This window comes from Anoplopoma fimbria, chromosome 13 (genome assembly GCF_027596085.1).
Source record: "Anoplopoma fimbria isolate UVic2021 breed Golden Eagle Sablefish chromosome 13, Afim_UVic_2022, whole genome shotgun sequence".
Taxonomy (NCBI): Eukaryota; Metazoa; Chordata; class Actinopteri; order Perciformes; family Anoplopomatidae; genus Anoplopoma; species Anoplopoma fimbria.
The window spans coordinates 3,357,998-3,381,408 of record NC_072461.1 but is presented as its reverse complement, the minus strand read 5'-3'; the positions used below and the strand labels follow the sequence as shown (position 1 = coordinate 3,381,408).

Below are 23,411 nucleotides of genomic sequence, written 5' to 3'. Positions count from 1 at the left end.
GATTTTGAGTTTATTTATTTTCAGTATTGATTCTACAGCACTGTTTTTGTAACTGCGGACAGTTTTTAAATAGTTCATGCTGAATGAAGCTGCACAAAAAACCCGGCTTCGGCAGTCGATGTGTCCTTGGGCAAGACACTTAACCCCAAATTGCTCCTGAAGGCTTGCCATCGGTGTGGACTGGATGATGAATGTTAGTTAGAGTCTGATGGTGGCACCTTGCATGGTAGCCTGTCATCAGTGTGTGAATGGGTGAATGATATGTAATATACTACTGATTTTAAGTCGCTTTGGATAAAAGCATCTGCTAAATGACTGTACTGTAATGTAATGTAATGTAATGTAATGCCTCAGCTGGGATGTGTAGGAGTGTGTGTGTGTGGGAAGTCTGTAGAGATGTAAACACTGTGCTTGATTACCAGTGCTGAAGCTAGAGCTCAGGCCATGACACACATACTGATAACAACACACACTGTGAGATTCATACTTTAATGCTTCGAGTCTGCGGTAAAGGAAATAATGAAAAACTGCAGAAACAGTAAGTAAAAAAAAAAACATGAACATCTTGTAGTAGAACAAATTATATTTATGTTTATACAAGCAAATGTACACACACTCACTCAGACTTATTATTCATCAAAGTATTAACACAAGTGTGAGATCCTCATTTCTAATGTACAAACAATAATTAAAGAAAGGAGCTAAAGTGACAAAATTATATTTTGTAAAGCACAGACAAACCAGCTGAGTAACGAGAGGTAACGTGACATCAGAATGGCACAAATATAAACTGTGGCACATCAGGGGGTTTGTGTCATAAATAGAGCTACAAGGTGGTAACGAGTCAGTTTCTTTGACCAAATATTGCCTGATTTAAGGTATAGATTTTCATATTTTATACTTATAGCAGTAAATAGTAGTTTGTGTTAAGCCTTCAATAAACATTGATATTGTTGCCACATTTGGCTTATTGCGTTAAATGGCAAGTTTTTTTCTCATTTGAACCAAGTTCCATAATATTTTCCCTGATACCCAGTTACTACATCACAGCCTCTTAAATCATTACTTCACCACTAGTTTGACTGGTGTGTTAAGAAAAAAATCTGCATTCTGAGAAATACAAAGCTATGAAAAATAATCATGCAAACAAACTGAATAATTGGTGCAGTTCTGTAATTACAGGCATGAGAGGTCACATTTTAAGCACACATAAGCAACGGATAAAAACTTCTTACAAAGTTGTTAAACACTTAGTTTCCTCCTTGGTTGGAAGAAAAATGTGTGGAAATGTAATTTTTTCCACTCAATCTGTGACACAGTGATGATCTAAGAAGAAAATAACTGTTGACATATTGCAGGGCTTTCTTTTCTTATAATAGATTTAAAATATTTTCAACCAAAATATAGAGTCACTATGCTTCACAGTTGTTCAGGATCCTTAACAAAGGATAGTTAACATACAGTGAGTGGGGAGTCAATTCATCTTCTCCCTCTTTACTCTTCAACATAAAGTTTTGGCTTTACTGACTTCAGACAAGACAATGCCATTCATTTTATATAATCCAAGTCTATGATTGTCCATTTATTAAACTTGTGACTGATAAACTTTCCGTAGCTACTTGAATTGTCCAGAATCCAGGCAAAACAAATGCTTTGAATTATTTGCAGCTTTAGTTTTACTGACATGTGGTCCAAACTCAGTCTGGTTTCAATGTCTCTCCTGAACAAACCAAGGCCTCTGAGCGCTACTGTATTTCCTCAAATAATCCTTAATCCTTTCCTACAGTTCTTGTGCAGCCTGACTTTGACCCTGACCTCATTCCACCCCACATAATACCCTGAGCTTTGCTCTTTCAGAATAAAATCCTTGTTTATTTTATAGAAAAATACATTTCATGGATTGTTGCTTTAACATAAAACAATCCTTCTCAAAACGAAATATACTCTACGCCTCAATGTAACTCTTAAACAACCCCCGCCTGCATGATGTCATCCCAGGAGTTGCTGGAAATTTAGCCTTTAAGCTGCTGGGAATTTGAGTTGAGTCACAAGCAGGTTGTTGCTTACTGGCATGATGGGCGAAAGCACAAGAGGTCCGGATGGCCTCATAACAGGCAAATATACAAACAAAACAATGTGACCACATACACATAACAAAGTCCAACCTAGAACAATTATTAGCATGTGGAGAACCTTCTTGATTCAGGTCACAAGTAGTGCAATAGTAGTATACATGACGTTTACTTTAGACATCTGTATGAAAGCAGTCTCTGTGATGCAGGGCTGGCAGATGACAGGGGGCATGCACAGGGCGTCGCTGTTAAGCAGGACCGGAGGGACAGTAATGGCTGATCACAGGGAGCCTCTCTCAGTCTATTCTTCCCATTTTGGCAATCAGCTCATCACAGATCTTAGTGAGTTCCTCCATCTCTTGATTCTGTGACAACACAACAAAGGATGAATATTTACATTGAATACATGTCTATATGCTTCAGTGTACAAATACGGTAAATATGCTGTATATTTCTTTAGAACTTAAAAGTAGAAATCAAGTAGAATAAGCAATGCTTAAAAATGAGGATGCCTGTTACCTTCTGCTGCAGAGCTTGTTCCAGAGACTCGTTCTTCATCTGTTCCTTCCTCAAACTGGCCGCCATCGCCATGTTCTCTGAGCCCGCCTTTGCACGCACCTGAGCGATCTCCTCATTGGCCCTGAGAGATGCGTGGAACGAGGGAAATAAACATTATCTCAAAACTGTGAAAAGTTTTAATTTGTTATAACTGACTTGGCAGAAAAATTAGACTTCCTTTCAGTCTCTACATACTTGTCTAGTTTCTCCTCAGCGTGGATCTTAAGTGTCTGGTATCTCTGCTCCTCCTGCTTGACTCTGGCCAGATACTCTTGAGCACACTTCTTCAGCACCTCCTCATTCTGTACGGGAAAAAAACAAACAAACAAGCAGAGCGTTATTGCTGCGCTAAACCAGCTACGGGTCAAGATTTGGGGGTTAACTTTATTCAATCGAGGGTTTAATTCTGCAGCAGTTATTCAGTAAAAGAACAATTTTATTGAGTTGAGGGCCAGGTTTATCTAGTGACCTTCAACATAAGCCGCTGCTGTTATCATCTCTAGGCGACCACTGCCCTAATCACAGAATACCTTCCAACCATATTCTGACCTTAATCCTTTAAGAACCCTCCAATTTGTGCTACTTTTAGCTGATCGCCTCAGAACTTGAAACCAACATTTTCCTCCGGTAGTTATCTGGACATAAACTTGTCCTATGACCGCTTACTTTCTTAAAGCCCTCCAGGGTGCTCTTCATATTTTCATAACGCCGAAACACGTCAGAGAGAGAGCGCTCCACGGAGTTCAGGTCTGCCAGGGCGGCTTCCTTCTCCGTCGTCACAGTTTGCAAAGCCTTCTGGGAGCTCTGGTTGTTGCGCTGCTCGTCCTCTGAGAAAAACAAAGAAGAAGACATTATTGCAGAATGCTAAATCATTTATTTAAGGTATTAGGTTGGTAACAGCATGAAACATTGCATTTAAAACAGGGCTACATTCACAAGCAAAGAGAAAATTAAAATAGCTGCTTTGTCTGTCCTTATACAAGAGAATGTGGATTAAAGTTACTGCACATGAGTCAGTAAAACAGGACACTCACAGTACAAGATGACACAAATCACACTGTAGCACTAAACTTATTAGAGCAACCAGTGAAGTAAACAGTTACATGAACAATAGAAGTCTGCTCTGCACCCCTGACCACACAGTTTTAAATAGATCGAGCTTTTTAACATTTCTACTCACCGATCATCTGAGCGATTGTCTTCTCATATTCTGCAACAATCTTCCTGTAATAAGATAAAACACATGATAATCCTTACTTAACCTTATGATGGATCGTAAACATAATGTTTCCATCCATCTAAACCTCACATGACCACCCTCTAAATCAATCAGTGGTGGCTGAGTCAAAAGCATGAAGCCACAGATTCTCTCACCTCATCTCACTGACTTCTTGTTTGCTGTCCTCGTACTTTTTCTTCCAGTCGTTGGCTACTGCCTCTTTAGTGATGATCTGAAAAGAGACGTCTACTGTGAGCAGAACTGTGGTTTCAAAGAAAACACTTATTCGATCCATTTAGGCAAAAACAACCACACTGATGTCATACTTCATGTTGGATGAGTGTGATTAAAGAGAGTACCTCCTCTCTAATGAGGGTCAGAACGGCCTGTTTTTCCTCCTCACTGATGCAGATGGAATCCAGGACCCGACTTCCTGTTTTCTGCATTTCACTTCCCTCCAGCTTGTTCTTCAGTTTGCATGGGTCTTCAAACTGCTGAAGGCAGAAGAAATCAGTTTTATAGTACATCCAAAAGTTAATGAAGTTCAAGAATTTACAGGATATGCATGACAAAAGCAAATGTAGATTTTTTTTTTTATCATTAGTTTGGTGTTAAATATTGTCTTAAACTATTTCCTTCCAAAAGTATAAAATGAATAATTTTCTGTGCAGCAACTTATTTTTTCCGGGAAAACCGATTTTACTGTAGGGGCTACGAAAAGCCAAACCAAATGTCATGTAATGAGCTTTAGTTTGTATCACCGATTTGTTCAAATAGATCAATTATCAAGAGAAACAAACAAAACAAAAAAACATTTATCTCTGTAATTAACTGCAAATTAGGACTCACAGCATTTGTTTTATTCTCTTAAACTTCTCACATTCTCATTTCCCCCCAGTAGCCCTCTTGCCTTTCAATCAGCGTTCTTAAACATCTCTATCTTCTCTCACTATGTCCTTCCCTAGATTATGATAGTATTCTAATCTCCTGAATGATAATCTAAATCCATCTGTCACCTGAGTACATGAACATGGAGGCAGACAAAAGTACCTCCTGCTGTCCTATAGCAGCACAGTGCGGCCATCATATCAGAGACATGATCATACTGCAGCTTAAGATAATAATGATGGTGCCTCTAAACACAAAACGGCACTATTTCTATTTCAGTCACAACACACTCTACGTGCACAATGTTTCATTTACTGTGTAAATATCAGCAAATTCAATTTAGAAAAAAAGTACAAAGAGCTGAACACAAGGTGCCAATGTGACCATTACAGCTCAAGTGAAATATGATGCTTGTGCACATCTCCACTTTTCAAAGCTGCTTTTTTTTCCTCTGCAACTGATGCGGACAGTTTAGTTTAACCGAAGAAGTGTCTCTCTTAAACTAAGAAAAGAGTGTTTCATCTCCACCTAGTGGTCACTGGCGGCATCACGTTGCAGTTGCTTTTGTCGCTTGGATGACAAATGTTCCAGGCATGAGAGTGTACTACTATGAAAAACAAATAGGCTGTGTATGGGCCTGATGCAGCACATAAAAGGACATGAATGATAAATTGAAGTATTTACTTACCACTGGGCAGCAGTCTGAGTCCTCAGGTTTTGATGTCATGTGGCAGTCTTGAACGAGAAGAAAGTGATACTCATGTTAATATGAATTAAGGCTCAGACATGCTGTGGCCTATAATGAAATATGGTTCATCATCACGGTCAGCAGGTGGCAGCACATGAGAAGTATTAGTGGTCATAACAATTGTATATCTAAATATAAATATCACTCTTTAACCGTGTGCTCATAGGCACTGCTGATTAATGATGTACGATCTGCAGGAAGTGTTCTCATGACTTGCAATGTGCAACATTATCTTTTTAATGTTTGGCCATATGTTTTACTTGAGTCTTGCGTTAAAGTACTCACATCACTCACTGGCAGTTTGTTTCCACTTAAGTTATGACTCACAATGAGCCTAAATGACTAGTTAAGACACTAACAGAAGTGTCAAGGCACTGCAGTTACTACAAACATCATGCCCCGTTTAGAAACAATAAAACCTGAAGCTACTGCGAGTGATGCAGTTCTGCAACATCTTTAAAAGTGCAGCCCGCTCAGATCAGACCGGTCAGAAACTAAAGCTGTGTCACATGAAGCCTGAAGGCGCCTGTGTGATCAAACAATCTGACTGTGTCTTATCAAACCTAAACAACAGAGCAGACAAACTGTGCTGTTGCTCTGAACAACTGTACTGTCACGGGGCTCGTTAAAGATGAATGTTGTGTGTCTGTAACAGTGATGCAAAGATGACCTTCACACTGTCCGGTATTGAACGAGCAAAGCTAAAGAATGCTGTCTAAACTTTAACATCCAGTTATCTGATCTCTGTTCAGCATAGTCTCTAACTATTAACTGAGGTATTCACTGCTGTGACAACATTTAAATCAATCTGCGTTGATCCTGTTACTCACCGCTTTGGTCCTTGTCTGGTTTGACACTGGCACTGCTCGCCAACTTCTCCTCATCTGTGGCGTGGTCTCCACGATGGTCATCCTTTAACAAACACAAATATAATAAGCCATGTAGACTGTGTGAAGCTTTTCCTAAAGCTAACACTACTTCATGAGTCAGATGAGGCACATTATCAGTTCTTACCTGTCCACTGAAGTCATTTTGCATCGACTGTGTCTGCTTCACTTTACAGGAGTTCCTGTGAATGAAAGTGAATAACAACATCAGCGTCAAACACTAACTTAATCATGTGGGCCGGTGTGATGATGAGTAGAGGAAGCAAGAGAGACAGAAAGCCTTACAGCCAGACCTCATTGCTCTGCTCTGTGTGTGCACTCAGTTTGCATGCTCTGCTTAAAGTGCTGATTAACACAGAACAAAAAGCAGATTAATGAAAGAGATTGTAGCAAAATTAAAATAAGAGCGAGAGCGCCAGAGGGACTTACAGGGTTTCCACTAACACTCTCTCTCCTCTACTTTCTAAAGCTACTCCTACTTTTCACCCTCAGTTTGTGATTGAAGGATAATTTAGGTCATATGAGCCTGGACCTGGACTTGTATTGAGAACAAGGACTGAGGTTACAAACACACACACGTCTGCACTCACAGTGATACAGTACTTACAACAGAACACAGAGGAAATGGACTTGCTCAGCTGTCCTGATGCCACACAGAGAAAAGGGAAACAGAATGACAGGTTTGAAGGAAACAGAGGAGAGGACGGGACAGGGGTTAGGTTAAACACAAGGTGAGTGCAGGGTTATTATAGTTAAGTAAATAAAAATAAGACTAAAAGTAGACAGGTGAAAGTTTTGGTTAAACAGGAAATTAAAATCTTCTTGGAAATATAATTCCAAGAAGATTTAGAAAAAAAAAAAATCATATTGGCAAGAAATTTCTAAAGAGATAATAAAGTATTTGAAACAAAAGTTGTTAAATTATTATCTAGGAAAAATTGTAAGCCAAATTGTCGCTCAGTATTATATCAAAAATAATTTTGGCTGCAAAGCAAGAAAGCCATCACACGGAAAGGAGTGCAGACAAACCCACCAACAAAGAACAAATAGTTTGAAATTCTCAATAAAATGAACTGCAAAGATAAATTTACCTTTTTCTTTAGGCTGCGATATGGACAATATGTAATATAATGGAAGTGTACTATACTGTATATATACAGTATATTGGCCTATAAAATGCAGCCCAAAACATATGTAATTCAAGAGCCTATTACTGTATTTAGTACTGTGTTATCCATGTCAAACCACTTGTTTACTTTAAAAAAATCGATAAAAATAATACTAAACTGAAACATTACCAACCAGCAATGGTTATTCTAATAACAGGTGTTGTTGTCAGTGACTCATTGCTGTATTTATCACAAAAAGTCAATAATTCCAATTGTTTTTTGTTTTTTTTAGGTCAATGGAGACCATAGAGGTGTGAATCATGATTCTCCTTTAAAAGGAAACTGAACAGAAAAACACCACAAGAGGGCATCGTTTGACACTTAAACATCTCTTTACCGTTCAAAGAACATTGTCTGTCAACAATCAGAAAGTAGTTGTTTAAAATACTTCATCCAGCTATGAACACTGAAAAACTGCCCTCAATCTGCCTCTGTGGAATAATGCAAGCAAATCAAAAGGAAATCATCCTGAAAACTGAACAAAAAATGTAAGTGAAATTCTAAAATAAAAAGGAAACTAAAAGTAATAAAAACATTTGAAACTATAACAACCCTGGAGAGGAATGGATGGATGTGCAGGAAACAAAAGACATCTGAAGATATAGTGTACAACAGGCCACCACAGTTGGTTATAATGGGAACACTTTGATCCCTTCAGGTTTCTTGAGCACAATAGCGAGCATTCATTAATGTCCCCTGCTGCCATAAAAGAGAGGGAGCTGTTTGTTCAGCTTGAAAATCTGTGAGTCATGTTAGTTCGGTTTCTGCCACTGATTGCTTAAGAGGCTTCTGTGTACTTTTGTGTTTTACTCACGTGATAATTGTGCCGTTGGTCTCACAGGTCAGTTTTGTGTTTTGTGTGTTGGAGTTCATGTTGCCATTAAGCAAGTCGGGATCTACACAGCTGTCATGACTGGAGATCAAGTTTGAGTCCGGGCTGGAGTCAGATGACACCGGAGCCTGGTCGTCCACCTCGGACGGATCTGGTTTGTTTAGCGGGGAAAGGAAGGCCAACGATGGAGGCCGGAGGGCTTGAGGCTGGGGCAGAGGGCTGGATGGTAAGAGGCCCACTCCAGGACTGGGCCTGCTGCTGAGGGTCAAGTTGAGGTTCTGGTCCAAACCAAAGCTGCGGTCGTTAGGTGAGGAGCCGGTGAGGTTGTCAAGGGAATCAACCTCTTGGGATGAAACTGGGCCGACATCCTGGTTCTTGTTCATAAAGTGGTTTGCAACATCAGAAGGAACTGTGAAAACAGAACAGAAGTAAGTATGAAACTAAGTTTATATAGAACCTTTCGAGGGCAGAAGGTTACAAATAAAAATAAAATTGACAACAGACATATAACACAGTATTAAGAAAAATAAAAAGAGTGAAAACAACATTGAAAAGAAATAGCAAAAGATTTAACCAAGGAAGTTGTTTTAAAGATTTTTTTCCTTCTTTTTAAAAAAAAAAAGGGGCCAACAGTGTCCACATAACTCAAGGAGTCGGTGCCTTGTCCATAATGAAACCAAGGAGGTGAAAATGTAATGGACATAGCTGCTTGCTGTGGCCGTAAATGGCACTATGATGGCGGTGAAAGTGAACTACAACAGTAAAGTTGAGGGCCGGAGAGCATTAACAATGAGCTGAACTAACTATGAAGGTCTGTAAAGTGATCATTTTCTGTAGGTTCATCACTACGAGTGACCCCTTTCACATTGTCACATTGTTTTATTAAATTGTCATTTGTTAAGATATAAATATTGATTATATTGCTTAATGACAATGCATTATTGAATATTATCTGCATAGCAGTGATGGGAGATACCTTTGAAATGACTAATTATCTGTCCAAAGGGAAGTTTATACCAAGCAAACGGAATAGGACCCAGGACAGAACCTTGGAGCACACCGCAATACTGAGTTTCAGAGGGAGGCAACTGAAAAGCTCTTGTCAGGAAGTTAGAAGACCAGGTGACAAGCAGATCTCAATCCTTAGTTCAACATGTCTGTCCCAAAGCAGTAAAACATCCCCATCCTGTGGTAACTTAATGATTGTATCTGTCATTCAGGGATTTAAACTTGAATTGACGGCTTCTCCTTCTCCTGTTAGAACGCTTAAAATGGCTGCTGGCTTCCTCTCAGAGAGCTTCACATCCTGTGTCCTCACACATCCCGTTAACAGCTAGCTAACGACCACAGCAGCAGGCTGGTCTCTGTTGAGTCACTCTGCTGCTGAAACACAGGGCTCTCTGTTACTGAAAAATACACCCACTCACACTGTAAAACTCACACAGAATAATAAAACTAAAATGACTCTCCTGTATTCTTCTGTAATTGTTCTCAACTAGACTCAAAACATGAAGGAAGTCTGTGTGGTTTCACTTTAACAAGTAACAGCGTCTTACATCTCTGAAGGCGAGAGTGTTATTACATCATACATTCAATTAATGCCTGTTTATGTAAGTATCTGGGTACTTTCAGACAGACACACACACCCTTTGGAGAAAGGGAACAGATGAAGAGGAACCACACCCAGTCATGCAGAGTACACACCACCACGTGGCCTAGCAACAAAGTCAACATCAGGCTTTATTACAATTTCACAGGAAAACAAGTCAGAGAAGGAAGTGAGAGAGAAACAGATAAAATACAAGTAGAAACTAAGCTGTCTAAGGTTTCAGCTATGTCCTAGCTCAACAGTACATAGAGTTTGATTGTAGCCTGTGGTTGTTATAATGAACAGTGAGGCATTCCCCTGAGACTTTATGGTCTAATTATAGTCAACCAGAATATTGGCTACTCTACACAGTCGATCCTTTATTTATGAAACTGACATAGATGTTGTACAGAGCATGTGAGTGGTGTAGCAGTGAAAGGAGACTGTTAATGTCTGATAATAAACACATTAATCTCTCTCTTATTAGTTTATCTATACAATTCTGTTTAAAACGTGACTGATTCCAACCAGCTGAGCCATCCAAAACATGCAGACCAATTTTATCCTGATACATGAACAGTACATGTCAAATTAAATCAAATGAACGAAAACGGGGAAGCAGAATTTGCAAACATCCGTGAAATAATAATATTGCTTTCAGCAAAGAAGATGCATCGCAGATTATCTATTACCATGTTAATGTGTGTTTCCCCTGGTTGTGTGGTTGAAAGCAGGTCAGTGGGAGGGTGAGGAGGAGGAGGAGGAGGAGGAGGAGGAGGAGGAGGAGGAGGACTTTGGATCTGACAGCAGAGAGCTTCAACTTCAAACCGGCCAGATTCATATATTACTTTTTGAACAACCGATTACGTAGTGTGTGCGTAACAGGATGTTAACAGTTAATTTAATTTACATTTTACTTTCTCACACACACTGTGCGATCCCCCAAAGAACTAACCCTAACCCAAATCTTAAAGCCAAATATCTCAAATACTGGACAACTAAAACTATGAACCAGCCCTTTAACACGTCTGGCAAAATCTGCTGGGTTGCTTTGAGGCACAAAACAGGAGGTGGCTGGTGCAAATGTTCAGCTTTCGAGCAATGACGGAAAAACACAAAGGTTAATGGAAATGATCACTTCCAATCTGTAGATGATCATTACTTTTGTAGAGGAATTAATGGTGTTTATGGGCAAATATGTATGGATTTCATGAACTACTGATACCACTGGTATTATGGTAACATTTTCACAGTGAACATTTTGCATCTACACTACCAAGGTATCTGGCTGGGTATTGTTCGATTTGTTTCAATATAATGTTGTTACGCTATAGAGCTTTAGCACCAATAAAAAACAATACCTCTCGCTGCAGTGATGTACAGGTGTACTCCAGGACACTGTGACATCACTGTTGGGTTTGATTACAGCTGGGCAGTGAAACTGCTCTTTTCAGCCTAATGTTAAGTTACTCTTCTAAGTCTAAACACAAGCAGCGATACCAGTACTTTGCCTTAATACATTATAGATTAGAATGGAATTATTTGATCAGAGAATATTTAAACAACATACATTTTCAATACTCGGTTGTTGTAAATTGTCTGCGCTACAGACACATTTCAGTTGGTACCGAAAAGAATTGAGGCTTGATACCAAGCCTTGCCTGAGATTATATATCCAATGTAATTGTCCAGGTGTGACAGAGTTTTACCAGTATATGAGCCCTGGGCCACCGAGCCATCTCACCTGTGTGGTTGGAGTTGTCTAGTTGGCTCAGTAGATTCACAACACCTGGAGACTCTGCCTCAGGAGTCCCAAAATTCCCCTCCGAGTCTGAACTGTGGAAAGAGAGAGGAGGACATTAAAACATCAATCAGAAAAAAAAAAAAGTTGAAAATCTCCAGTTTGAAATTGAAAATGCACTGAAACTGATATTAACTAAAACAAAATGAACTATTTTCATGAAGGGACTTAGAGCATGTGATGAAAACAAACCCTATTGCCTGGTTTAAAGTTACATATAAAACAGGAGCCTAATGTTTTAAAGAACAATGAGGGTTTGGAAATGTTGACCTGGCTAAATAACATTGAAAGTCTAGATTGTGTAAAATTCTTTCTCACAAATAAGCATTGGCTTTCAAATATCAACCTTCTGTTTTCCTAAAGTGACATGAAAACAATAGATTTCTGAGTTCAAAGAAGCTCAAAATAGACAAGCTGCTTTTATTTTAAAGGAAGACGGAGGAAGGGAGAGGAGAGGAAGTGAAGTCCTAGAAGGCCACCTGCATCCTTTGCCCCTCAATAAGGACACACTGTTTCCACCAGACTCATTTACACACACACACACACACACACACACACACACACACACACACACACACACACACACACACACACACACACACACACACACACACACACACACACACACACACACACACACACACACACACACACACACACACACACACAGACAGACACACACAGACACAGACACAGAGAGAGTTTTTGGTCTGCTGTGTCAGCTGCCTAGACACCCAGCCTAAATTTATGCCCAAACTCTGGAGAGACAAAAAGGAAGGCAGAGACGGGGAGTGAGAGTTTATGTGGTGTGTTTGTGTGTGTGTGTGTGTGTGTGTCTGTTCCCGTTCCCAGCCGCTTCAACACACATCAAAACGTCCGCACTCTAATGAAAAACAGCACGAGAAGGAGCAAAGCTCTCAGTGCCAAAACCCAACCACACTCCATCTCTGATACCAGTTCACACAAACACATTCACACACACTGGTGCCAGAGCTAATCCTAATATACATACCCCCACCCCCCACCCACACACACACACACACACACACACTGAATGAGGTCCCAGTGATGGCCCCAACGGCTGCAATCTTTGATGGTTACTTAGAAACTAGAGATGGACAGAAAAAGAATCAAAAGCTTTGGAAACTGTGGCTTTTTTCCCATCCCCCAACTTTCAGCAACTGTTCCCCAACTGCCACACACACACACACACACACACACACACACACACACACACACACACACACACACACACACACACACACACACACACACACACACACACACACACACACACACACACACACACACACACACACACACACACACACACACACACACACCTTGGACAGTCATATCCTCAGGTTTTTTGCCTCATAGAGCAACAGGATGGTACACACAAAGCAGGGACTGACAAACCAATTTGAGTAAGTGTACTTTGACTAAGAATCTGCTTTTAGCCAATGACAGCATGACCAAGACACTGAGATCCCAAGATTATACAAATACATCAGTCTCTGTGTGTGTGTTGCTCTCTCTTTGTGTGTATACATCCACCACCTGCCAGTATGACTCAGGGGAATCTGCAGTTATCACTCCAGCACATAATCAATCTAGTGCTGTTTATTAAAGCAAATACAGAGAATCAGCCATTCCCTCTTCAGATATTCTCTGTTTATATATTCTTATACTGACCCCATAAACCAGCTGTCTCTCTCTCTCTCTCTCCTCTCTCTGTCTCTCTGTCTCTCTCCCACACACAAACACTGTGGCCTAGCCCTCTTACTTGTCCTCTCCGTCATCCTTGGATCTGGGCTGCCCCTCGTCCCCCGCACCCCGAGTCACTGCTGACCATGTCCATTTGGCCCACTGGACCGGAGACAGCCAAGACATCCCTGCAGCACGTCAAGTCTTAAACCTGCTGTCACCTCCAAGATTAAAAAACACACTTCCTCTTCCTCTGTGCTCGTTTAGATTGTCACTGTTGATTCAATCTGATTCAGCGATCTTCCAGTCCTCTTTACTTCAAAAAGGACACTCTCTCAAAAAGAAGCTGTCGATCTGTCTCTTCTTTCCTTTCTTCAAAATAACGTCAGCTTCTGTGCCTCTTGCTTTCTATAAGGCTCGCTCACTTCCTCCTCTTGCTTTGCCGCTCAGCTTTCCCATCCTGCCCTTCTGCGTTGTTGACGCTCATGAGAGAGAAACGTGTCTCACGCTTCTGCTGCTGCAGTTTCTGTTGCTGCTTTGCTCTCCACAGCACTGACTCACACAGTGCAGCTTACTGGAGCATCAGTAGTCACTCCTCTCTCTCTCTCTCCCCTCCCCTCCCCTCCCCTCTCTGTCTGGGTGGACGATCAGCTGGTTAACAGACATCGGCTCGCCCTGCTCCAGCCTGTTTGCTCGCTCACTTGCTCTCAGGAGTTTGCCTCCCCCTCTCACTGATTCTTTAAGGGTTTGCCGATTATGAGGGAGGAGAGGGGGGGAGAGGAGGGGCAATGCTTCCTGTTTTCAGAGGCAAAGAAGCATCTGGTTACTCTGGGACAGACAGATAGACTACCAGGCATTTGTGTCCTTTGGAAAGAGGAGATGAAAAGAGGACGGGGGAAGAAAAGGGAGGAAATAATGAGGCTAACAGTAACATTTAAAATATGTAGGAGGAGATGAGTTTTGGACTGGATATAAAGCTCAGAGTGTATCCTGGACTCATTACAATAGCCTACCTTATATAAGAAAAAACATCTCACTGAAATGACACCCTCCCTTATTCCCTTAAACTATAATAGTAAAAGGCAGTAAAGCCCTAACTATCTTAATGTGACTTGCTCACGGGTTTTGGTTTCCCACAATGAGTTTAAAAGGTCATTTGAGTTCCTAATGGTTTGTTGCCAACTCCCAGCAGAATCCATCAGCAACTTGTATGCCTATTTTCCCTGGATAAATAGAGTTGCATAGATTGTTTTACAAGGACAAAGAATGTACCTTGTATAAGCACAATAATCTAAACAAACAGATCAAATCTGAACTGGAAATGTAGCGGCTGATTCCATGATGTGTGACCAAACCTACAGAAGGTCTATTGTTCACTGAAAACATCCAGGTCAGACAGCACACAAATCAATACAGCAACCCTAGATTCAACAGTAACGGTGCTACTACCCATCTGACTGAAAAGTCCTTTGGATTAAAGCTGCTATTGCTGCTCACACACACTTTCACCCACACACACTTTCACCCACACAACGTGCCTCGGAGGCTGTTCATGGATGGCTTATATAACTCTAAGTCCAGGCTTCCACATTTATACATCCCTCTCACACACACATCTAGGCCAGATGAGAGCAGTTCTTTGAAAAAACACGAACCATGACTAATCTAATAAGGGAGGATGGCTCAGCCACTGTGAAAAAGGTGAGCGGGGAAAGAAAAGGGAAGCAGCAAAGATGCAAAGATTATTTGTACTTTTTAGTTCCTTTCCTGCTATTTCCTGCTCATATGTGGAGAACATGTAAAGAAAGACAGCAGCTCTACCACTGATGACACTGAGCCGGTCCACAGAGACAGGCAGGCAGAGCGATGTCACACACACTCAAACATAATGTCACACACACTCAAACATAATGTCACACACCGGTGAACACAGAGAAAGACGCTCTGTTCAATCTGTGATAGCTGGACTGAAAAAAACTGAGCAAATTAGAGACATGGCAGATGGACAAACAGCATTAATTAAAAAAGAGGAGTGAGAGGCGGATAGATAATAGTTTTGGGGCAGGACTGAAATCTGAAATGAAATGTTGTTTTTCATAAACATTCCTGACATTGTTTTTCTTTCCCTCCTTTGTTTCGTTATCAGTCAGTCAGTCAGTACAGCTGAAAGGACAAACCTGTTCGTCTTGCAGGGGACTTGATCTGCTGAAAGCTAACAAACCCCCTGAAGCAGTAAGAGACACATACTGTGTTTACGCTGCTACACCTTAAAGTTGTTTACAGGCCTCTGGACTAGGGCTGGGCGCTAGTTCAACAATGGAATTGTATTGTGATGAAAACATACATTGAGATATCGTGATACACAATTATGTCCTGTAAATGTATAATAACAAGCAAATACTAACTCAACTTTCTCAGAAAATCTGAATTGATAAGAATTCTACTTATGGGAACACCCTTGCATAATTAAATCAAACGACGTCTTAATCTGATTACTCTGTATTTGTGTGCATGCATGTAAACATAGTCAGTATAGCTAAGAATATTCATTCTTTTCTTCTCTACAATTTAATTTGAAACTGTTAATTTGCACCAATAATAATACAATGAATATAAGAAAATACTAAGTACCTTGGTATACTAAAAATAGGCTTTACCATTTGGTCATTTCATATAGACTATGTATTTATTGATTTACCAGAAAACATTCTATATCTGGATGTATATCGTTATTGAGAACCTCTGAAATGAGGTTTTGGCTGTATTGCCCAGCCCTCCTCCGGACATACGTTAACACACATATTTAACAAAGGGACCACATGCAGAAGTGGAAAGAGTGGGAACAGCTCTGACTCTCTATCCCTGGCAGAGACACGAACCACAGACAGAGAAGAAGGAAAACAGAGAGTGGTAAAAGAATCAGCCCTTATGTAATACCTTGAAACCACAAATAGCACACAGTGAAGCAGTCACAAACCCACACATACAGTACAGCCATATGTGAACTAGAGCTGCCATCTTAGCACACGGGAGTGGACATTTTACAGCACACTCCGAACACCTGCTGTGAGGTTTGTTTGCCCTCAGTTAATCCGGCAAGAATGCACATCCTTAATCATCAATTACATTTTGACTGATAGCAGCATCTGTGGTTATGAGCTAAGAATAAATCAGCAGGGATAAACATGTCTGTGAGCCACAACAGAGGTTGTGTGATACTCGATGAGATAACTAATTATGTGTGTGTGTGCTATCACAGAGTGTTTATCTCTGCTCTCAACAACCTGTGTGATGACAGAAGGTCACAATCTGACATTTCGTAAAGCGCCATCACCGGTTTAACCTTTTCCCCTGACCAACAATTCATAAAAAAATATCTTATAATGGGTGGATTTAAATTGAATTTGTGATTATATTTAAAATTCTAAAGGAAACCCTTTTTTCTAGATTTCCTCTAGCGCCACCATCAGAAAAAACTTGTATACAACGAAATAATGACCAAACGGTTGGATTTGCATGGATATTACTGAGTAAGGTTAAGCCCCAGGAGGATGAGCCTTCTCTCCTTCTCTCTTTTATATTTTTTTTATAATCAGAACTGCCTGGAGTAACAGAGTCCTCAGAATGTTGTCCCTCAAACATTTTCATAATGAGGCATGTAATTGCAGCTTTCGTTCTTTAATTTTAGACTTGGGCACTAAGCATGTTTCAATTACAAGTCACATTCAGAGCAAAGTAGAAATCACTGTTTTTAAGTATTTCTACTTTACTTTTAACATTTATATAGCACATATGTCAAAGAGCAAACCTGCAATGTAAACATGTCAAAGAGCAAAGCATTAAAAATATAAGTGGTCCTGATCATGCATCTTAAATCAAACTGCTGTAAAGTTAGCATTAACGATCACAATTACACCGTTTTTTTTAGAGATTTTGTCAATAAAAACACGCCTCTGAAAACAATAGATCAGAGCCTTGATCCTCTCTTAAGGTAACTCTTCAGGGTTTTTGTTGGTGTGGAATATAATATAATTTTGAATTTCATCTTTGGTTGCTTCAATCTTTGAATTAGCCCTTAAAAATGTAATCAGTTTTGCCCGACAACAGCTTTACTAAGTGACAACCTGCAAATCAGTGTTTTTTCTTAATGTGGCAACACATATATGGGTCTTTATTTCATGACTCAGACATCAGCACTGAAGGAATAGCAGTCTACCAATAAAATACTTGACATATTTCATTAAGAAACTTCTTATTATCTCAAATAAACTTCTTCAAACTAATATCTTCTTGTGCAGCAGAAGATACAGCTGAGGAACAGACACTAGATGCTTAGAGGTTGAGTCACTATTGTTTGGTTTCAATAGAAAACAGACCAAAATATATTTATAATAAAAGGAAGTTGTTCTAATGTTCCGGAGCGAGCTCTGTTGCCACTACACAGTGTGCCATGTATAAATGTGTGGCCATGTGATGTGAATGTGAGAATATAAGCAGATACAAGAAGGTACATTATAAAACAGCACATGGGTATACGATATGTTAACTATATGTATTGTGTTTATCAGTAAGTTTTTTCATGTATACATTAACATGAGTGCAAATGAATAAAATAAATGGACAGACAGATAAACTTGATGACCGTCTGTCTGTCTATGTAATGACTCACTGCATAAACAGAATAATATCATATTTGTTGTCTGGTTCTGTGATATGACTCCATCTAGTGGTTATTATTGGACTTTCATCCAGATTCTACATTTTAAAAATGAATAACATAAAAACAGCAGCATTCAATTCAGAAACCTCTTCAGGATACAAGGCAGGATGAAGGAGCAAAGAACACACAACTGACACACACACACACACACACACACACACACACACACACACACACACACACACACACACACACACACACACACACACACACACACACACACACACACACACACACACACACACACACAGCTGATGATATTAACTATATATCTTTTGTTGATTTTCATATTTTGACGCAACGTTATCCAGGACAGAGCCGTGTCAGAGAGATAAAATATAGAGACACGCATGCTCCAAGGTCTTTGATATGCCTCTCAGAAGCACAACCCTTTTATCATCCCTGATATCTCTGCATATTTAATAGAGAACACCCAATTAGCTGCAATCAGAGTGGAAAACTAGCATGGGTTGAACAGAGTTAGACTGAACGGAGCTCAATCACTCACAGTGCTATCTTAACTGATAGAGGCATGATGAAACAAAAGAGGAGAAAGAAGGAGGGAACAAGGTTGAAAGAGAGGAGGGGTTTACCCGAGAGGAGTCATGAAGACACCAACTGTGCTATTGTTCCTGAATACAACAATGACTCAGGAGCACACAATTCCCAGACAATAGTGCATGTACATTGTACACCCATGCACGCACAGAGCACGGAGATAACACACCCCCTACTGTTCTACTTTATGTTTCCATTCATGTTTATTTGCCTGTCAAATTTATTTCAACAAGACTTAATGGCCCCGTTACAACGCCATAAATCCATATAGATATAGCTATGAAAATCAAATAGTTTTCCTTGCAGTGTATTATCCATAACAATATTGCGCATCAGTGGGTTTTCAGGCATCCACTTAAACATTGTTCAGTTGTGGGTTTCACTTTCATCCTGGAAAGCCGCGTCAGCCTAAGCTTATGTATAAATACATCGTCACATTTTGTGCCTGTCTTCATGTATTCACGATGAGTGTTTCTCTAAAGATTTGCTACTTTTTTTTTTAAGCCTACACTGTCCTGAATTCATACCCCTGCAGTGAGAAATTAGCACCATATGCAGGTCAGTCTCTTACCAAATGAGGGACTGTCTGGATGTTCAGGGATTTTGAGAGCAGGAAGTCCACTGTACAACCAAGACTGCTCCAGTTAGGATAAAACAAATGATTAATAAGCCAACTAAAATTAGACCAGAGGCTGAAAGAAACTGAGACCCCAAGGCACTGGCTTCCCAGTTGTCCCACAGGGAGGAACCCTCCCCCACCTACTCTCACACAAACACTGAAACTACAGCATGCTTATGTGAGCAGTGAGATTAAAACAAAAAATGAATAAAATAAATAACAACGAGCATTGCTTTCACATGACAAAAAAAACAAACTGGCGGATTATGCCTTTGCATTTAGATGACATGGGTTGAGAGAAAGTGTTCTGTTACAAGGGACTTACAGAAATGTTAAAGATAAAAAGCTTCATCATCGTCATCAGCTGAGACAAGGCGAAAGGACTCCCTCTCTGTTGTACAGGATGTGAGGAAAGAGGGAGCCTGGCAGTTAAGTGCTTTTAAGCTCTGACCAATGACTCAGCAACAACCTCTTGATTCCCATCCCCTTCAATTCGACAAGATGACTGGCTGTAATTCATACATCACACAGTACATTAAGGACGTCAAACACACAGAGCAGAGAGCTGTACCTGCTCAGACAGAAATATACTGTACCACTTTAATATTTGGGTCACAGCTGCTAGCAGCAGCATGATCTCTTCTACAGTTTTAACTAAAAACACAGCTGCTAAAATGTCGAAATCAATGACCCTTGTACATGGCTAGGACACTGCCTTAATTTCAGGAGGATGATCAGCTCATGCTCATTACAGTAGCCTCTCTCCGCTAATGTCATCAGCTGTACCACTCGTCTCTTCCCTCTCCCCTTAGATTTGAATACCAAAATAGCATTCAAAACAGCACAACTGGAGAGGCTGTGTGCAGTGCATTGCAGCCCGATTGGCTTTCAGTCAGGCAGGGAAAGCTCTGGCTCTACAGGAAGCATCAAGGTCCCAGCACTGCCCTTCAACCTCTTATCTCAGACTCCTCTTCCCCTCCCCGATACAGGAGCCAGAGTTCACACACACAACAACACAATCTCAAGTACAAAAGGGCTGAATTGATCTACTCTCCCTGAGCAGGTGCACCCACTCTACCTGTGTAGGTTTCCGTTTCTTGTCGAGAACTTACACTCACACAAACATACAAACAATGAAGCATCTCATCTTACATGCTGCTCTTCTTCCGAGGGGAGCTGACGGAGCCCTTCCTGTGCTGGCTGAGGGAGCCCCCCATGGCAACAGCCGAGTCTGTGTTTGTTTCAGGTTTATCACAGATTCTCCGTGCGTCCCTGTTGTCCTCCAAAGGTTCACCTCTGCCTCTCCTCCAGACAGTCTGGCTCTATGTCAGAGCCGCACAAAGCACTGCTTCTCATGACCGTCGTGTTGTTATCTAACCAACCAGCTTCTCCTCTCCTCCTTCTCTCTCTGTCCTTGTCTCTGTTGATGGCGTACAGTCTAAATGCTCAAGAGTAATACTCATCACACATGAATAGCTGGGAGTCCCGCCTCCTTGCTCAGCTTCTTCTCTCTCTCTCTCTCTCTCTCTCTCTCTCTCTCTCTCTCTCTCTCTCTCTCTCTCTCTCTCTCTCTCTCTCTCTCTCTCTCTCTCTCTCTCTCTCTCTCTCTCTCTCTCTCTCTCTCTCTCTCTCTCTCTCTCTCTCTCTCTTCTCTCTCTCTCTCTCTCTCTCTCTCTCTCTCTCACACACAAGCGCGCACACACACCAGAGGCAGATTACATTCACTAGTCAGGCAGGCAGTGCATAGCTTTAAGAAGGAGAAAGACAGAGGCTGTGTGTGTGTGTGTGGGGGGTTGTTTAAAGTGCACTAAGTAGATGGAAGGGGTAGATGGAGAGAGTGTGTGTGTGTGTGTGTGTGTGTGTGTGTGTGTGTGTGTGTGTGTGTGTGTGTGTGTGTGTGTGTGTGTGTGTGTGTGTGTGTGTCAGTGTGTCATGGGGGTATCTGGCAGGGGTGAGAGTATTGTTTGAGCGTGAAAGAGTCTCTTCTATTGTTAGTCAGCTGAATACCAGATCCAGGGGGAGGGATGGAAGATGATGGAGGGAGAGTTGGCGGTTATAAAACACAGTCCCACTTGTTGTGCCACATTCCCCACTACCTGCTGTGACCTAATACCCACCTCTGCAGCCCCTTTGAGTTTTAGCATGACAATACACACATTTACATACTGTCAGAGCGCAGCTTGTTTATTTACATTCATTTCCTAAGACAATTACTGCATTTTGACTTCGAACCCGGATACAAAACCTGTACACACTTAAAAATCAGGTCAAACAATGCAATCAGCCTGACTAAAAAAAGGCTTCATCGTCTTTTGAGAAAGACTGAAGTTAGTATAAACATGTGAAGAGCTATTGAACCATTGTTTAAGCAACAATGTAAGAGACGGAACCATTGGTCCGTTACTGTACATTTTTATTCCTGTTCTATCTTTCTATCTTTATTTTGTTGTATAGTATGTGTATTTATTGTCTGTGTAGTTGTATAGTATGTGTATTTATTGTCTGTGTAGTTGTATAGTATGTGTATTTATTGTCTGTGTAGTTGTATAGTATTGTATTTATTGTTTGTGTAGTTGTATAGTATGTGTATTTATTGTCTGTGTAGTTGTATAGTATGTGTATTTATTGTCTGTGTAGTTGTATAGTATGTGTATTTATTGTCTGTGTAGTTGTATAGTATGTGTATTTATTGTCTGTGTAGTTGTATAGTATGTGTATTTATTGTCTGTGTAGTTGTATAGTATGTGTATTTATTGTCTGTGTAGTTGTATAGTATGTGTATTTATTGTCTGTGTAGTTGTATAGTATGTGTATTTATTGTTTGTGTAGTTGTATAGTATGTGTATTTATTGTCTGTGTAGTTGTATAGTATGTGTATTTATTGTCTGTGTAGTTGTATAGTATGTGTATTTATTGTCTGTGTAGTTGTATGTGTATTTATTGTCTGTGTAGTTGTATAGTAGTTGTATAGTATAGTATGTGTATTTATTGTCTGTGTCTGTGTAGTTGAGCTGCTGCAACACTTGAATTTCCCCCATGGGGATCAATAAAGGAATATAATAATAATAATAATCAACCCTATTGATCACAGCAGAGCCTCATAATGACTAAAGAAATAAATCATACCTACTGATTCAGGCCTGTCCCATCCTGTTAGTCTCTCAGGATGAAATGTAAAATGAGTAAACCCCCTCAGAGCCCTGGTGGGTCAGCAGTGGTGCACAGGACAGGCCCGCCTGGAGAACAACTGAGAGGCTTTAGTGCATAACTCCCTCACACTGAGACGAGTCACATGAGACTCACAGCTCACTGTTTCTGAAAGACCTTCATCACATTTCATTCACACAGACAGCACTCAGCACACTGTTTGCCCTGACTGATGGCACTGTGTGACTCAGCATAATGTACAGCCAAAGATAACATACATAACAGTTTAACTTGCCTCATGTTTGTTGTCCAAGTTCTGCTGGTGAAATCTGCCGCTGCAAGTGATGCTGTGTTTTCCACACGACTGCGCATGCTCGGGTGACTTCCCACAGTAATGATGTGAGGTCGTAAATGAACAGTCTCTGACGGAACTAGGCAGGCTGACGTCACTGTTTGATTGACAGGTTATCAAGTGGATTTCTTCCTGTTTTGCTTTTGACATAAACTACTAATATCAGGTTTGATTTAGATGCTCAATATGCTGTAATTATGTATTTTTTTGGGGGGGGCTGTTAATTATTTCCTAGTCAATATGATAAGATAAGATAAGATAAGATAAGATAAGATAAGATAATCCTTTATTTGCAGGCTTACAGCAGCATAGAGTTAAAGTGCACACAAGAGACATAGTAAAGAAAGACAAGATAAAAATAAAAAATGAAAAATAAAAATAAAAAAACAAGTATTATAAATAACAGTAGAAAAACAAAATAACTGAAACATAATATTTACAGACAGAAAAAAACTATTTTAACTATTATTGCACAGTGTTTTTATTGTCATGTGTCATGTGGTCTGCTGGGAGCAGAGTTGATACAATACAAACTTTAAAAAAGGT

At 40.3% G+C, this 23,411-nt stretch overlaps 1 protein-coding gene across 6 annotated transcripts; it reads right to left on the bottom strand.

Annotated features, from left to right (window-relative positions):
- Nucleotides 1–481: 481 nt before the first annotated feature.
- On the bottom strand, nt 482–22,886 carry LOC129100976 (transforming acidic coiled-coil-containing protein 1-like). Of its 6 annotated transcripts, none has more exons than XM_054610550.1 (13): nt 22,809–22,886; nt 11,706–11,797; nt 8,356–8,782; nt 6,500–6,554; nt 6,316–6,397; nt 5,426–5,472; nt 4,209–4,343; nt 4,005–4,081; nt 3,811–3,854; nt 3,297–3,457; nt 2,826–2,932; nt 2,592–2,712; nt 482–2,437 (listed from the first exon to the last, which is right to left on the bottom strand). In XM_054610550.1, exons 1-13 carry the CDS (start codon nt 22,883–22,885, stop codon nt 2,369–2,371), a joined length of 1,494 nt encoding a protein of 497 aa, XP_054466525.1. In that variant the 5' UTR covers nt 22,886; the 3' UTR covers nt 482–2,368. The 6 variants fall into 6 exon arrangements, with proteins under 6 accessions (XP_054466525.1, XP_054466527.1, XP_054466526.1 ...); XM_054610552.1 differs by lacking the exon at nt 22,809–22,886 and adding an exon at nt 22,493–22,575; XM_054610551.1 differs by lacking the exon at nt 22,809–22,886 and adding an exon at nt 20,519–20,789.
- Between the last annotated feature and the right edge of the window lie 525 nt (nt 22,887–23,411).